The 16,604-nt window shown below is 57.3% G+C and overlaps 1 protein-coding gene across 1 annotated transcript; it reads left to right on the top strand.

Annotated features, from left to right (window-relative positions):
- Positions 1–1,347: 1,347 nt before the first annotated feature.
- On the top strand, positions 1,348–8,856 carry LOC100347704 (E3 ubiquitin-protein ligase TRIM47). The gene is made up of 8 exons (XM_008250976.4): positions 1,348–1,367; positions 1,953–1,990; positions 2,182–2,852; positions 5,746–5,841; positions 6,000–6,233; positions 7,068–7,230; positions 7,414–7,476; positions 8,201–8,856. The coding sequence occupies exons 1-8, from the start codon at positions 1,348–1,350 to the stop codon at positions 8,785–8,787; spliced, it is 1,872 nt and encodes a 623-aa protein (XP_008249198.4). The 3' UTR covers positions 8,788–8,856.
- The last annotated feature ends 7,748 nt before the right edge of the window (positions 8,857–16,604 follow it).

Here is a 16,604-nt window from a genome sequence, read left to right as displayed (position 1 = left end):
AAGAAAGAGGAAGGAAGGAAGGAAGGAAGGAAGGAGGAAAAAATGGCTCATGTGCTTGGGCCGCTGTACCCACATGGAAGACCTGGAGGAAGCTCCTGGCTCCTGGCTTTGGATTGGCTCAGCTCCGGCCATTGTGGCCATTTGGGGGAGTGATCCAACAGATGGAAGACCTCTCTCTGTCTTTCCCTCTCTCTGTCTGTAACTCTACCTCACAAATAAAATGAATAAATAAATAAATAATTGGAAATGTGGGATTGGCTCTGTGGCACAGGTTAAGCTATTGCTTGTAATGCCAGCATCCCATATCAAACAGCAGCTGCTCCACTTCCAATCCAGCTCCCTGCTAATGCACCCGGGAAAGCAGCAGCAGATGGCCAAGTACCTGGGCTCCTGCACCACGCGGGAGACCCTGATGAAGATCCTGGCTTCTGGCTCCTAGCAGCACCAGCTGTTGTAGCCATTTGTGGAATGAACCAGTGGATGGAAGACCTCTATTTGTCTTTCCCTTTCTGTCACTTTGCTTTACAAATAAATAAAAATAAACTTCAAAAAATAAATAAATGGAAATGATTAAATGTAAATTTATCACATTTAACAGAATAAAAGAGACAAAACTTGTGATCATCTCAAAAGATTCAGAAAAAAGAATTGAATAAAAGTCAACAGCCATTCCAGGTAACAACTCCTAGCAAACTAGGAACACAAGGAATCTCCTTAGTCAAGATCTCCACGGCGAACCTTTAACAAATAGCATAATTAACGGAGGAAGTTGAAAATGTTTCCTCTGAAGAGGGGAAATGGGAAAAAGTTGCCTTCCGTTCCCACTTCTACTCAACACAAAGGACCCAGCTAACTTTCTGTTCAACACAAAGGGCTAACTTCCTATTCAACACGAAAGGCCCAGCTAACTGGAGTGGGAGACTGACACACTACATGCTTCTGTAGCGTTTCTGCAGTGGGACGGGGGAGACCCGAGAGCCACACAGTGTGACGGGGGCCTCTCTTCATCTTCTCTTGTCCTTATTTTCTTCCAGGGGTCAGAACTAGAGCCACAGCCTTTAAGCGAGCAGCCTTTAGGATCAGCAGTCAGATGATGTTTCGGTTGTCCAACCTGAGACCAAGAAGGGGCCTTGAAATATCACCTGCAGTGACCCCACTGATTGGGCCACAGAGCCACAGTTGAGAGATTAAACAAGTTGCCCAAGATCCTGCTGTCACTTAGTTGTTCTTGTTCCTCTCTGATCAGTAATATGAGAGGCTCTTAGGTCCGCTGCAAGTGGGCCCAGGGACCAGCAGCTACTGTGCCTCCTGGGATGAGGTTCTTGAGTAAAGAATCCACCCACCGGGATGGATGTTCGGTATAGCAGGTAAGGTGCCTGCATCCATATTGCCATGCCTAGGTCTGGGTCCTGGTTCTGCTCCTGAGTTCAGTTTCCAGCTAATACAGGATCTGGAAGCCAACAGGTGACGGCTCACGTTAGTTGGGTTCCTGCCGTCCATATAAGAGACCTGGACTGAGTTCCAAGTTCTCAGCTTTGGCCTCTGCCTCTGTAGGTATCTGGGGAGTGGACCAGCAGATGGGAGCTCACGAGGTCTGTCTCTCTCCAAAGAACCAAGCTGCCCATGGAGAGACAGAATGCATCTGCAACCCCAGCAAACACTGGCACCCCTTGTGCCCTGCTGACATCACAAGCAGGTGCCGGGGCTGGTCAGCGTGAATTGTGACATCAGGGAGCAAAGTCGGGGTGGTCCTCAAGGAGGAGAGAGAGCCCGACAGACTGAAACAGCAGCCAGAGGGGAAGGTTAGAGGTCGGTCACCAGATCCCAAGAGACGTGAGGCACCTGGGGTGGGGGCACACCAGACTGCTAGGGCCCCTCCCTGCATCTGGGAGCAGGGCTGGGGCAGGGTCCCGGTGCCTGAGTGCCCAGGCTTCCTCCCCCTGTCTGCACAGGCAGCAGAGCGTCTGGGCCCCGATGCGCAGGGTTGCACGTAGGTACTTCTGCTTCTGAGCTGCCTCCCCTTGTCACGGTGCATTTCCTTCTGCCTCGGAGCTGGACGAGGAGACCCCAGACCCAATTTATGCCCAAACTAACCCCTTGGAGCCCACGGGCAGACGGCAGCTCCTAAGAGGACGGTGAACCCTGCCTTGGCTTCAGCATAGCTTTGCTCTGTCTTCCCAGGGCCAGCCCAGGACCAAGCCCCAGCCCCGCAGCCCCCTGCCCAGCCCGCAAGCCCTCCCCAAGGCCAGCTCCTGATGAGTAAGGACAGCAAACCTCGCATGTTTGAGGACAAAGTCCTCTGTCCCATTTGCTTGGAAGTGTTCCACAGCCCGGTCACCACCGCGTGTGGCCACAGCTTCTGCATGACCTGCCTGCAGAGTTGCTGGGACCACCAGGCTGCCGCGGGGGCCGGTTACTACTGCCCCCAGTGCCGCGAGAGCTTCCCCTCCAGGCCCCGCCTCTGCAAGAACGTCCTGCTGGGGGAGATGGTGGCCTGCTTCACCCAGGCCAAGGGCCAGGCTTCGGGGCCCTTGGGGAACGCCGCGGGGCCCCGGGACGTGCCCTGCGACTTCTGTTCGTCCCGGAAGCTCAAGTCCGTCAAGTCGTGCCTGCAGTGCATGGCCTCGCTGTGCGAGAAGCACTTGCACAGCCACTTGGAGGACCAGGCCCTCCAGGACCACCAGCTGCTGGAGCCCCTGTGGGATCTCAAGGCCCGCCTGTGCCAGAAGCATCGCAAGCTGCGGCGGCTGTACTGCCGCACGGAGGGCTGCTGCGTGTGCCGGGCCTGCCGGCTGGAGGCGCACAAGGACCACAGCACCGTGCCGCTGGAGAAGGAGCGCGCCCGCCTGGAGGTGAGCGGGGCGGCTTTCACTCTCGCTAAAGGGACGATCGCAGGGGTCCTGGCGGGACGTGAGCGGGCGCTGGCAGGCAGAACGGACCAAGGTCCGGAATGCAAAACAGGCACAGATCAGCCGAGGTCGGGCGAATCCTCGTTCCATTCATTTTCAAATTTTTAATGCTCCTATGTTTGTATGGCTTTGTATAGTTTTTAAAATGTGCTTTTTTAAATTATTTATTTGAAAGGCAGAGAGACAGAGACATGGAGAGAGAGCTCTCTGTCCTCTGCTTCACTCCCCAAATATCTGCAACAGCCAAGACCAGCCAGACCATGGCCAGGAGCCAGGAACTCCAACCAGGTCTCCCATGTGGGTGGCGGGGATCCAAATATGAGCCTCCCAGGGTGTGCACTCGCAGGAAGCTGGAATCAGAAGCAAAGGCAGAGCCAGGACTTGGATCTGGGCGCTCGGGCACGGGGGGCAGCCCCAGGGCCATCCTATCCACTGCACCCAGTGCCCACCCTGTATGACTTCTGTTGTGGGGTAATCCTACTGCGGCCATCTCAGGTGGGTTCTGTACCGGTGCCAGCCTAACAGCCAGCCGCAGCCTGTGGAGGACGAGGAACCTGTGACGGAACTCATCACTAAGCCAACTCATCACTAAGTACCGCTTAGTTTGGCTGATGCTTCATTCAACGCAAGACTTTCTCAACAAGGGAGCACTACAGGCACACTTCATTTAAAAATAGATTTATTTATTTGAAAGGCAAAACAACGGGGTGGGGGGATAGAGAGAGACAGAGAAAGAGATCTTCCATGTCCAGGTTCACTCCCCAAATGGCCTGGCTGAAGCCAGGAGCCCTGGACTCTTTGCGGGTCTCTGTGGGGGGGCAGGGCCTGAGCACTTGGGCCATCGTCTGCTGCCTTTCCTGGTGCACTAGCAGGGAGCTGGACCAGAAGCAGCAGCCGGGACTCGATCCAGCACTCTGGTTTGGGCTGCTGGAGCCACACGCAAGGCTTAGCTCCCAGCGCCACCACGCCACCCCAGGCGTACCTCACGTTGTCGCACCTCCTAGAGACTGAAGCTTTTACAAATGGAAGATTTGGGCCGGCGCTGTGGCTCACTAGGCTAATCCTCCGCCTAGCGGCGCCGGCACACCGGGTTCTAGTCCCGGTTGGGGCGCCGGATTCTGTCCCGGTTGCCCCTCTTCCAGGCCAGCCCTCTGCTGTGGCCAGGGAGTGCAGTGGAGGATGGCCCAGGTGCTTGGACCCTGCACCCCATGGGAGACCAGGAAAAGCACCTGGCTCTTGGCTCCTGCCATCGGATCAGCGCGGTGCGCTGGCCGCAGCGCACCGGCTGCGGCGGCCATTGGAGGGTGAACCAACGGCAAAGGAAGACCTTTCTCTCTGTCTCTCTCTCTCACTGTCCACTTTGCCTGTCAAAAAAAAAAAAAAAAAAAAAAAAAAAAGGAAGATTTGTGGGTCCTGAAGCAAGCAAAGCCGTCGGTGCCGTTTTCCCAACAGCTCAGACGATGGTTAGCGTTTGTTAGCAAGAAAGTTTTTTTTGTAAGATTTAATTAGTTATTTGAAAGGCAGAGTTACACAGAGAAGGAGAGGCAGAGAGAGAGAGAGAGAGAGAGAGAGAGAGAGACGTCTCCCATCCAATGGCTCACTCCCCAATTGGCCACAATGCCTGGAGCTGCACCGACCCACAACCAGGAGCCAGGAGCTTCTTCCAGGTCTCCCACGTGGGTGTAGGGGCCCAAGGACTCAGGCCATCTTCTACTGCTTTCCCAGGCCATAGCAGAGAGCTGGATTGGAAGTGGAGCAGCTGGGACCCGAACCAGCGCCGATATGGGATGCTGGCACTGCAGGCAACAGCTTTACCTGCTATGCCACAGCGTCAGCCCCAAGAAAGTATTTTTTAATTAAGATATGTGCATCTTTTCCAATACAACACTATTGTACACTTAGGTTATGGTTTAGTGTAAATATAGCTTTTATATGCACTGGGAAACCAAAAAACTCATGTGACTCACTTTATTGTGATCTTAACTTTACTGTGGTGGTCCGGAACCCAGCCCACAATATCCCAGTTACACCCGGGCACTGCGTTATAGCCTGGTATGACCTCTCACAGTATTACAGACCAGCAACAGTTCAAGGACAGGCACTTAGAACTGCACATGCTTAACACACAATGAAAATGCCCATCCTGGGGCTGGCGTTGTGGTGCAGTGGGCTAAGCTGCCACTCGGATGCCCCCAGCCCATATCGGAGTGCTGGTTGGAGTCCCGGCTCCTCTGCTTCTGATGCAGCTCCTGCTAACGTACCCAGAAGCAGTGGCTGGTGACTCGAGCACTGGTGCCTGCCTCCCGTATGGGAGACCTGGGTGGAGCTCCTGGCTCCCGGCCTCAGCCTGGCCCAGCTTTGGCTGTGGCAGCCATTGGGGGAGTGAACCACCCCGTGATAGATTTCTCTCTCCCTCTGACTCTCTCTCTGTCACTCTGCCTCTCAAATAAATAACGAAAAGGAAAGAAAATGATCATTGCTGGCAGAGATGGAGACAAAAGGTTTAAGCGCAAGGACTGGGGACCTGGCAGTGCCGGTCCTGGCCTCTCAAACCACCAACCCCTCCCCAGTCCCTTCCTGTGGCCTGAAATTCTGTGGTCCTCACTGTTAGGAGCAGAGAACCTGGCTCCCAGGAACGGGGGAGAGGGCTCTCAGAGAGCAAGAGGCTGAGAGCCGAGGGGTGGGGCCGGGGCACCCAGCCTCCGTCGGGTCTTTCCCTCTCGTTCTCATTGGAGGAGGCGTCTCTCTCTCTGGACGTGGGGCTGTTTGCAGCAGGGCTTCTCCCAGGCCCCTCTCTGAACCGACGACCGCTCCTCACCCACCCCACCCACTGCAGGTCGAGGTCCGGAAGGTGCAGGCCAGCGTGGAGAACCAGATGCTGACCATCACCTCCAACAGGCAGAAGCACCGCGGGCAGGTGGCCTCTCTCTCGGTAAGGTGGGCCCAGGCCGCCCCAGGGACCGGCAGCAGCCTGAGGGCACCTCCTGGAGCTTGGGGGGCCGGCGGGAGGCCAGGCGGTCAGAGCGAGGCCGCCTCGGCCGGCAACGGGGCAGATCTCAGACGCCCCTCTAAGCAGCCTCCCACCCCCAGAAACGAATCCAGAAAATGCGAGATGAGGTGAACGCCTGCTTCTCCGAGATCATCCAGGAGGCCAAAGAGCTGCAGACAAAGATCCTGGATTTCATCACGAAAGAGGAGGCGGCCGCCCTGGAGAAGCTGAGCGGCTCCCTGCAGCAGAGCGAGAGCCGGCTGCTGAGGCTGGAGGGGGACAGCATCTGGCTGCACACCCTGCTCACCAACTGCAGCGACGAGCAGTTCCTGCAGGCGAGGCCTCGCTGGGGCGGGGGTGGGGGGAGCAAGGCCGCCCCTCCCCCACGCCGGCCCAGGCCACGCCCAGCCCCAGCCCCTCCCCCACGCCCAGCCCCGAGCCCCTCCGCCCACAGACACACCACAGTGGGGGCTGCTTCACCTTGTCCATCCCTCTGCCTCGGCTTCTTACACCGCCGCCGGAGCCTAGCTTTCCTGCCTTCAGTTCCCTGGAACAGGTGGCTGGCAGGGGAGAGGAGTGGGGGGAAGAGGTTAGGATTCTGGGCACTGACACAGTCTGCAATTTCTCCAGACTTGTCCAGACCAGGGCTGGAGGGGAGCCAAGGGCAATCTACAGACCCTCGGCTGAAATCCCTTTCCTCTACCCAGCCCTGCTGGCCGCTCTTGTGCTGTTACAAGAGGGATATGGACAGGTTTGCTGGTGGAATGGATTCAGCGGCCCCCGGCCCCTGCGCTGGGGACCTCCTAGCACAGGTCCTCTTCCCCAAGCTGCCCTAACACCCCTGGACAGAAACTTGAAGGGCTTCCGCCTGACAGGAAGCCGTCGGCGATGGCTTTCAGTGAGCAGTGAGAGGCACCATGCTTTTCTAAGAATCCTCTTTGCTCAATGCACTCGGCCCTAGGGGCCCTGCCTTTGGCAGATCGCCAAGCTGACACAGCCAAACAACCACCAGGATGAGGAGACAGAGGCATCCAGTTTTGCAAAGGGAAGCCTTTTGCTCCACCTGCCCAGGGTTCTGGGGACCAACCAGGCCCCTGGCATCAGTGGGAGCCTCCACCTTCTGCCTGAGCCCTGGCTGATGGCGCCACCGGCCGCTCCCTGCCCTCCAGGAGTTCCCCAGGCTGAAGCACTTCCCATCCTGCAAGGAGCCCCTGCTGAGCACCAACTGTGACCACGCCCAGAGCTTCTTCCAGCTGCCGGAGGCCGTGGCCGAGCTCCAGACGTGGCTGGTGGATGTGTGTCTCAGCTTCGTGGACCAGCTCCCCCTGAAGGGTCGGTCCTTGGCCGCATTCCGGAGAGGGGACCACCCTAATGGGCTATGATTGGAGGGCGCTGCTGCCAGCTCGTGTGCACCCGCCCCTGCCACGTGCCACAGCCCTCTGCGTGCCCAGGCCTCTCTCCAGAAGGGTGCTGGGCCTGGACAGGGTCCTCATCCAAGCCCCTCCCCTCCCCCAGGCATTAAGATGAACTCCCACGAGGTGCTGCCCCCAGCCGTGGACAGGAAAACACTCCTCCAGTGTGAGTCACCAATCCTGGGGTGGGAAGAGAAGGAGCGGGGGCCCTGGTGCCTCAGTTTCCCAAGCCCTGTGTTCCAGCCAGGGCTCACTCCCGGGCAGGGGGTGGGGATGCCAGCCCTGACTGCTTGTTGTGGACTGGGGACCTCGGAAGGACTCTGCCCAGGGCCTAGGAAAGGTAGAAGACTTGCCCTGTCCTCGCCCAGAGCTGGTTCTGCAACCGTTCCCTGGCCCTGGTGTGGCTCAACCTCTGCCCTCCACTGGACGCCTGCCAGCCTCCCTGGGCTTCGGCCAAGGCAGCCTCAGGTGGCTCCGTGCATTGCACCCTGTGCGTTCTACGCCCCTGCAGCCCTGCTCCCCTGCCAGGCCCAGGGGCCAAAACCCCACTGGCTTCTCCGCGGCCTCAGGGGTCAAGGCTGTGCCATCTGTGATGTCCCCCTCTGAACTGGCTCCTGCAGGAGCCCTTGGCTGTCCCTCAGTCCCACTCACCTGTGTCCTTAACAGGTACCAAGGGGGGTTATGTCAGGACTTGGTGGCAGAGGGAGGGGCACTCCTGGTCCCCAACGGCTCCCCCAAGGTGGAACTTTGGACAGCACCCAGATCATGGCTCCCACCCATGTCAGCGCCACCCAGCTTGGCGGGGCTGGATGGGAGGGCCACTCCCAGGAGCTTGGGCTAGAAGCATCCTGCGACGAAGCTGACAATGCGCCATGTCCTCCCTTCCTCAGGTTACTGCAACTTGAACTTCGACCCCGCCACAGCCACCAAGGAGCTGTTCCTCTTCCAGGAGACACACTCCGTGCTGAACCTGGGTGTGCTCCTGGAGCCCTCGGCCACCGACGACCTGGGCTTCCAGCCGTGGCCGCAGGTGCTGTGTTCACGTGGTCTGTCCCGGGGCAGCCACTACTGGGAGGCCAAGGTGTCCAACTCATGGCTATGCCTGGGTGTCACCTACCGCCGCCGCAGCCCCCAGCCCGACGGCCCCCCGCCCCACCACGTGGTCTACCTGCTGGGCCGCAACGCCCACTCGTGGTGCCTGCAGTGGGACTCCCTCAGGTTCTCGGTGTGGCACAACAACACGGAGACCGTGCTGCACGGCGCCTACCAGCACACGCTCGGCGTGGCGCTGGACTGCACCGCCGGCTGCCTCTCCTTCTACAGCGTGGCCGACGACGTCAGCCTCATCTACCGCTTCCTCGCCACATTCCTCGAGCCGCTCTACCCCGCCGTCATGGTCAGCCGGGGCGCCTCGGTCACGCTCCAGCAGTGCTCAGAGCTGTCAGCTCCTGGGCCGGCCCAGGGCAGCTGCCAATAAAGCAGGATGCTACTGAGCTGGCTGGGCAGGGGGAAGGGGCACCGGGCGACGGCCTCCTGTGGTCCCCTGCACTCAGGGTAGAAGGGACTGCGTCTGCAGCAGCTGCCAAGTGGCCCCGGAAATCCCAAACCTTCGTAGGCACTGCCACCGGAGGATTCTGACCCAGGCGGCCATCCTCCCAGGATGAGCCTTGGGGATGAAGGTTTCTGGCCCCATACACAGCCCACTACCCTCACCCAGGCCCCCAGACCCCAGCAGAGGCCCCCAGCCTTGGTTCTCCAGGGCCTTGTCACCTGACAGCAGGCAAGGCTTGGGCTAGGTGGCTGCCCTCCAGCTTCTCCCCCGAGGTGGGGTTCTCGCTGTCAGTTCATGGTTTGATTGAGGGTTGTTGGGAGGTTAAGCCAGAGCAGTCCAGAGCTACTCTCTTGGATCCAAAATAACAGACTGAGGATCTAGGCCAAGGCCACTGAGCCCACCGCCCAGAGCAGAGCTTCTGTCACAGTCGGGCTGTCTAGCCTGGAGGATTGTGGGTGTTGTCCTAGGTGGGCACCCCTCGAGCCACTCTCTGTCCCCTTCAGGCTCTGTCCCCGCTGCCATCAGACCATCGCCCTCAGCTCCCACAGCGGGAGCCCTGCCTGTGAGCAAAGGGGGCTTTGTCCACATCTAGGCCTCGGCCGTCTGACCTGCACAGCGGGAATGTCTGGAAGTCTTCCAGAAAAGCTGGATCCGGGCAGGGCCTCCACCAGGGGACCCCAGCAGGGCCACGATGGGGAAACTGCCCCACATCTCCGGCCTCCACCTGCCACTTGTCCCGGGCTCCGGAAGGTTAATGATTGGCTCTGGAAAGGAAATGGCACAAGTCCCAGGGAAACTCCCTGGGGCAACCCAGTGCAGAGCCAGGCCAAAGGGGCCCCACGAGGGTGCTCGGAATTCCAGCACCTGGCCCGTTCCCAGGGGAGCAGTGACCCGGCTTTCTCCTGGAGGCCATCGCTCCGGAGCCACGCTGAGCAGACGGAGCAGAAGTTGCTCTGGGGACCGGGCGGTGGGAGCTTGCTCTCTGTCTCTCACATTTTTTAAAAAGTAACTTGCAGGGCCGGCGCTGTGGCGCGGTGGGTTAAGCCACAGCCTGCAGTGCCGGCATCTGTCCTGTCCCGGCTGTTCTACTTCCAATCCTGATGCCTGCTGGTGCTCCTGGGAGGGCAGTGGAGGATGGCCCGGGTGCTTGGGCCCCTGCACCCATGTGGGGGACTAGGAGGAAGCTCCTGGCTTCAGCCTGGCCCAGCCCTGGCCATTGTGGCCATTTGAGGGGTGGCGGAGCTCTCTGTCTTTCTCTCCTTCTCTCTCTCTCTGTAACTCTGCTTTCAAATAAATCAATAAATAAGTATTTTTAAAAAAGAATCTTAGAGGACTGCAGAAATTGTTTCTTCTTTATTTAAAAAAAAGTAATTTTGCTTTTAACAAACACACATATAGTGCCCACTTTGTGCCAACCCCGTTGATAGGAAATGCAATGTACATAAAAATATGCACATAAAAATATGAACTCACTTAATCCTCATAATAACCCTATGGATAGGCGTGATTGACCACTCCCGTTGTGTGGGTGAGAGGTTAAGTGATTAGCCCAAGATCTCTCTCTTTTTTTAAAGATTTATTTTGTATTTGAAAGGCAGAGTGACAGAAGGGGAGAGACAGAGGGAGACATCTTCCATCTGCTGGTTCACACCCCAAATGCCCACGACAGTTGAAGCCAGGAGTCAGGAACTCCGTCTGGGTCTCCCATGTGGGGTGGCGTGGACCCAAGTACTTGTGCCATCATCCAGGTGCATTAACAGGATCAGAAGTACAGAGTCGGCAGGACTCGAACCAGCACCCCGATGTGGGTTTCTGGGCATCCAAACACAATGGCTTCACCTGCTGTGGCCACGACACCCACCCGACAAAGATATCATTTGAGAAGACAAAATTCAAAACCAGGCAATCTATTTATTACTTATTTTTGTGATTTGAGAGACAGAGCTTCCATCTCTGCTGGTTTATTCCACAAATGCCCGCAACAGCCAAGGTCAGGACAAAGTCAGGAGCCTGGAACTCCATCCAGGCCTCCCAAGCAGGTGGCAGGGGCCCGAGCACTTGAGCCCCATCCACTGCACCCAGGCACTCCGCCAGTATTAACCCCCAGTCTGCCTGTTAGGCACGACACCTACCTTGCCTATGAGGCACTCAGCGCGATAAACACACAAAGTAAACTCACACATAAAGAAGACGATGGGGCCTGGCGTTGTGCCATAGCGGGTGACGCAGCTGCCTGTGAAAAGCAGCAGCAGGTGACCCAAGCGGGGTACTGGGGGAGCAAACCAGCAGGCGGAAGATGGGTCTCATGCTCGCTCGCTCTCTCTCTCTCTCTCTCTCTCTCTGCCTTTCAAATAAAAATAAATAATACAAGATTGTTTAAAGGAGGAGAAGGAGATACAGGCACTGAGGGAAGACAAAGGCAGAAGATGCAGGTAGAAGCCAAGGAATAGCAAGAACCACCCACAGCCCCCAGAAGCTGGTTCATCTCCCAGAACCTCCAGAAAGAACCAACCCTGCCAGCGCCGTGATTTTGGACCTGGGTCCTCCAGAGCTGTGAGATGGTGCCTACCTGTGGCTTTACGTCATCCAGTCCCCTGGGACTTTGTTCCAGCAACCACAGGAAGCCACATCGCACCTTGGGTGCTTGAGTGCTGGAGACACCAAGGCAGGGAATCCCCCGGGGAAGTCCTGGTTCCTGGGAAGCCGTGACCTCAGGGGCCACCAGGGAGGGCTCCCTGCAGGAGGTGGCACTCAGTGTTACAGCACCTGTATGGAGGCAAGGAAGTGGCCAAACCAGGATCAAGACTGGAGACAGAGAAGGGAAGAAGCCAGGAGGAGGCTGAGCTAGATTCTGGAGTGTTCTGGGCACTGTGGAGAGAGGGCACAAGGAGGTGACATGGTCCGGGTCATTTTAGGGCAGCTGTGGGGGCATCAGGGCCTTGGCTAGGGCAGGGGAACAGGGTGTGCAACCTGGGAACCAGGGCCAGACTGAGCGGGAGTGGGAGGGTGAGGAGGTGAGGGCACGCACAGCCGGCTAAGGGCGGGAGCACACGTGGTGGGGTGGGGCGGCCGAGGAGACAGAGGGATGAGCTGTGGGGTGTGTGGGCCATGGCTGGGCAGACCAGAAGCCCCCCGCTCCCAGGGCTGGAAGTGAGGTGCTCTGGGGAGCGGAGCGTGGTGGTACAGGCAGGGAGCATGCGGACAGAGGTGGAGAAAGGACAGAGGAGCTGCCCCTGGAGCCAGAGCAGAAGTGCCTGCAGATAGGAGGGCACTGAGCGGGCCCCAGCCGCTCGGCAGCACCAGGAAGGCCTGCACACATGCGCCCCAGCATGCGCCCCAGCAGAGGGCTCCCTGGCCGTGCCGAGGACAGAGTCACAGCCAGAAGCCGAGGGCTGGGAGAGGGCAGGGGGACAAGCAGTTCTTAGAGCTCAGAGAGTTCCGGAAGGCCCAGGCGCTGGGAGTGTGCAGACGCAGGAACGGAGGAGGGGTGCGCGGGGACAGCAGCCACGAGTCCGTGCTGGACGGCGCGCAGGACTGTGCCCCCACGTACGCACCCCCCTCATGAAACTCCGTAGTCATCCTGGGCCGGGGATGCTGAGTGCTGGGGAAGCAGGAAAGCTCCCGGCCTCCGGGAACTCCGGGAGACTCCACCCAGCGGGGCTCAAGCCTCAAAGGGCAGCCAGCCACAGGCCGGGGCCATCAGGTTGGAGGATTCTAGAGAAAGGGAACAGCCAGACAGGTGCACAGAGTTCAGGACGCTGGGCAGAGCAGCAAAAGAAATGGTGGAGGCGGTTGCTCCTGCATGCCATGGCGACCGAGCTGCGGATGGCTGGTTCCTGTGAATTCCTCAAGATGTGGGGTCTCGGGCCGGCGCCGCGGCTCAATAGGCTAATCCTCCGCCTAGCGGCGCCGGCACACCAGGTTCTAGTCCCGGTTGGGGCGCTGGAGTCTGTCCCGGTTGCCCCTCTTCCAGGCCAGCTCTCTGCTGTGGCCAGGGAGTGCAGTGGAGGATGGCCCAGGTGCTTGGGCCCTGCACCCCATGGGAGACCAGGAAAAGCACCTGGCTCCTGCCATCAGATCAGCGCGGTGCGCCGGCCGTAGCGCGCCGGCCACGGCGGCCATTGGAGGGTGAACCAATGGCAAAGGAAGACCTTTCTCTCTGTCTCTCTCTCTCTCACTGTCCACTCTGCCTGTCAAAAAAAAAAAAAAAAAGACTATGGAGCAAACCTCACTGGGTCCCCTCCTCCCAAGTTTGTGCCCGGGAACCTCAGACGAAGCTGGGGGTTCCTCACGTGAGAGCCGCTGGTTCTGTGCAGCACCAACACCAGGAAGAGGAGCCATGGCAAGGGCGACTTCTGGCCCAAACGCGGCCACCTCCTGCTTAAGCTACGAAGGCGCTAAGCCATTCCAGTGGGTGTGGTTTTGATTTGCATTTCTTTGATGACTAATAAAATTGAATTTCTTTTCATGCGCTTGTTAGGCATTTGCATGTCTTTGGAGAATGTTCAGATCTTTGCCCAGTTATTTTTTTTTTTTTTTTTGGATGTTCATTTATTTTCAGCTACTTGAAAGAGCAATGTAAAGACAGAGAGAGAGATCTCTGTCCATTAGTTCACTCTTCAAATGCCCACAACAGCCAGAGCCAGGCCAAAGCCAAGAGCCAGGAACTCCATTTGGGTCTCCCAGGTGGGTGGAAGGGACCCAAGTACTTGAGCCAGCACGTTTTGCCTCCCAGGGTGCATCAGCAGGACACTGGATCAGAAGCGGAGCAGCCAGGCCTGGAACCAGGCACTGCAGTGTGGGATTCAGGCGTCCAAATGGCAGCTTAACCTGCAGGCCACAACACCTGCACCTGTCCAGTTGTCAGGGTTGTCTTTTTATTGTCGAGTTGTTTGTGTTCTTTGTTATATTCTCCACACAAGTGCTTTATCTGATACATTATTTGCAACTATTTCCCCCCATTGTCTGGGTTATTCACTTTCTTGATTTGTTCTTTAAAGAACAAAAGCTTTGCAATTTTGAAAAAGTCCAGTTTATACATTATTTTCTGCTGTTGCTTGGCTTTGGATTCTTAGATACAAGAATGCATATCTGGCCAGTACTGCGGCTCACTAGGCTAATCCTCCACCCGCGGCGCTGGCACCCCGGGTTCTAGTCCCAGTGAGAGAGAGAGAGAGAGAGAGAGAGAGAGAGAGAAAGGTCTTCCTTTGCCGTTAGTTCACCCTCCAATGGCCGCCGCGGCCGGCGCACCACGCTGATCCGATGGCAGGAGCCAGGTGCTTCTCCTGGTCTCCCATGGGGTGCAGGGCCCAAGCACTTGGGCCATCCTCCACTGCACTCCCGGGCCACAGCAGAGAGCTGGCCTGCAAGAGGGGCAACCGGGACAGAATCAGGTGCCCCAACTGGGACTAGAACCCGGTGTGCCGGCGCCGCAAGGCGGAGGATTAGCCTAGTGAGCCGCGGCGCCGGTTAGGGGCACCGGATTCTGTCCCAGTTGCTCCTCTTCCAGTCCAGCTCTCTGCTGTGGCCCGGGAGTGCAGTGGAGGATGGCCCAAGTGCTTAGGCCCTGCACCTGCATGGGAGACCACAAGGAAGCACCTGGCTCCTGGCTTCGGATTGGCACAGCGCCAGCTGTAGCGGCCTTTAGGGGGTGAAGCAATGGAAGGAAGACCTTTCTCTCTCTCTCTCACTGTCTAACTCTGCCTGTCAAAAAAAAAAAAAAAAAAAAAAAAAAAAGAATGCATATCTAAGAACATGGCATAGTAGGTTAAGCCTTTGCTTGTGGTGCCAGCATCCCATATGGGTGCCGGTTCGTGTCCCAGCTGCTCCACTTCCCATCCAGCACTCTGCTAATGGCCTGGGAAAGCAGTGGAAGATAACCAAGTGCTTGGGCCCCTGCATCCACATGGGAGACCTGGAAGAAGCTCCTGGCTCCTGGTTTTGGATCAGAGTGAACCAGGAGATGGAAGACCTTTCTCTCTGTCCCTCTCTCGTTCTGCAGCTCCGCCTCTCAAATAAATAAATAATAAATGTTTTTTTTTAATTAACTGCCTAATCCATGTTCACAAAGGTATACTCCTATGCTTTCTTCTTTCTTTTATTTATTTATTTGAAAGACAGACTTACAGAGAGAGGCAGAGACAGAGAAAGAGAGAGTTCTTCCATCCACTGGTTCACTCCCCAGATGGCCGAAATGGCCAGAGCTGTCCCGATCTGAAGCCAGGAGCTTCTTCCGGGTCTCCTACACAGGTGCAGGGACCCAAGGACTTGGGCCATCTTCCACTGCTTTCCCAGGCCATGGCAGAGAGCTGGATAGAAGAGGAGCAGCCAGGACTAGAACCAGCACCCATACGGGATGCTGGTGTTTCAGGCCAGGGCTTTAACCCACTGCGCCGTTGCACTGGCCCCTTCCTATGCTTTCTTCTAAGAGATCTTTGTGTTGTGGTCTGTGACGCATGAGGGTTTCTGTAGATGGTGAGACGTGGAGATCAAACCTCATTCTTCTCCCAGGGGTGGGGAATGTCCAGTCCGCGAGCCATACAAGGGCTGCAAAATCACTGGGTCTGGCCCTGCCATGCAGCCACAGGCAGGACTGGAAATTGAATAAATATACAGCAGGCGCATGTTTAAGCTGATAATTTTGTATGATGTACCCAAGCGGCCCTTGGCAGGCAAAAGGCTCTGCACCCCTGTTCTGTGGATGTCCAGTTGTCTACTCTTCTTTCCACATTGATGTGTGTGTGGACCTCAAATATAAGGGGTTAATTAATCTCCGTTCTATCCCACTGATGTATCATAAGCCAGCAGCACATTGTCTGGATTATTCTAAATGCAGTCATTTTATGTATGTATATATGCATATATTTATTCCAAAGGCAGAGAGAGACAGAGAGACCTTCCATCTGCTGGTCCAGCCCCCAAATGCCCACAACAGTCCCAGCTGGGCCAGGCTGCAAGGAGCCCAGAACTCCATTCCTGACCCCCAGGAGGGTGGCAGAGACCCAAGTACCTGAGCCCTCATCTGCTGTCTCCCAGCGTCTGCATTAGCATCGGAGGTAGGATGCCCAACTAGTGTCTTTTTTCCTTTTTTTTTTTTTTTAAGATTTATTTATTTGAAAGGTAGAGTTAGAGAGGGAGAGACAGAGAGCTTCCGTTCACTGGTTCATTCCCTAAATGTCCACAATGGCAGGGGTTGGGCCAGGCTGAAGCCAGGAGCCAGGAGCTTCTTCTGGGTCTCCCACGCGGGTGCAGGGGCCCAAGGAGTTGGGCCATCCTCCCCTGCTTTCCCAGGCCATCAGAAGGGAGCCGGACCGGAAGTGGAGCAGCCTGGACTTGAATCGGTGCTCTTATGGGATGCCCGCTGTGGCATAGCAGGTGAAGCCGCCCAACTAGTGTGTTAACCGTTACCCCGAACACCTGGCCCTAACTGCAGACGCTGATAATGCACGCCCGGGCCGGCTGCTTGCAGAGGCTGGAAAGGGGCTGCAGCTCTCGGCGGCGCATGCGGAGGCGGTGGGCGTCCTGGGCGCGGCTCCCAGGATGGGGGTCCGGTCTGTTGTCCACAGCTGCCTGCCGGGGATCCCCGGGATGCGGCCCTCCGGGTTCCAAGGTTTCACTAGAAAGACCCCCGGACAGCTAAAGCCAGCAGAGGAGGGATCCTCGACCTCGGCCCTGCCCCGCCCACTCCTCCTTCTCTGGCTCTCGCCTTGCCCTCCCGTGGCTGCGGGCCTGGAGCTCCCCGG

This window comes from Oryctolagus cuniculus, chromosome 17 (genome assembly GCF_051225735.1).
Source record: "Oryctolagus cuniculus isolate XC-2025 breed Fujian yellow rabbit chromosome 17, ASM5122573v1, whole genome shotgun sequence".
Taxonomy (NCBI): Eukaryota; Metazoa; Chordata; class Mammalia; order Lagomorpha; family Leporidae; genus Oryctolagus; species Oryctolagus cuniculus.
Note: the sequence above shows the minus strand (reverse complement) of the source record. Positions and strands in the feature narration are given on the sequence as shown.

Bases quoted from the DNA above. Each gene is read 5' to 3' on its own strand.
- LOC100347704 (XM_008250976.4), top strand. From the start codon at position 1,348: ATGGATGTTCGGTATAGCAG. The intron at 1,991-2,181 runs GTAGGTACTTCT...CTGTCTTCCCAG, and splicing joins CCCGATGCGCAGGGTTGCAC to GGCCAGCCCAGGACCAAGCC. The intron at 6,234-7,067 runs GCGAGGCCTCGC...CCTGCCCTCCAG, and splicing joins GCGACGAGCAGTTCCTGCAG to GAGTTCCCCAGGCTGAAGCA.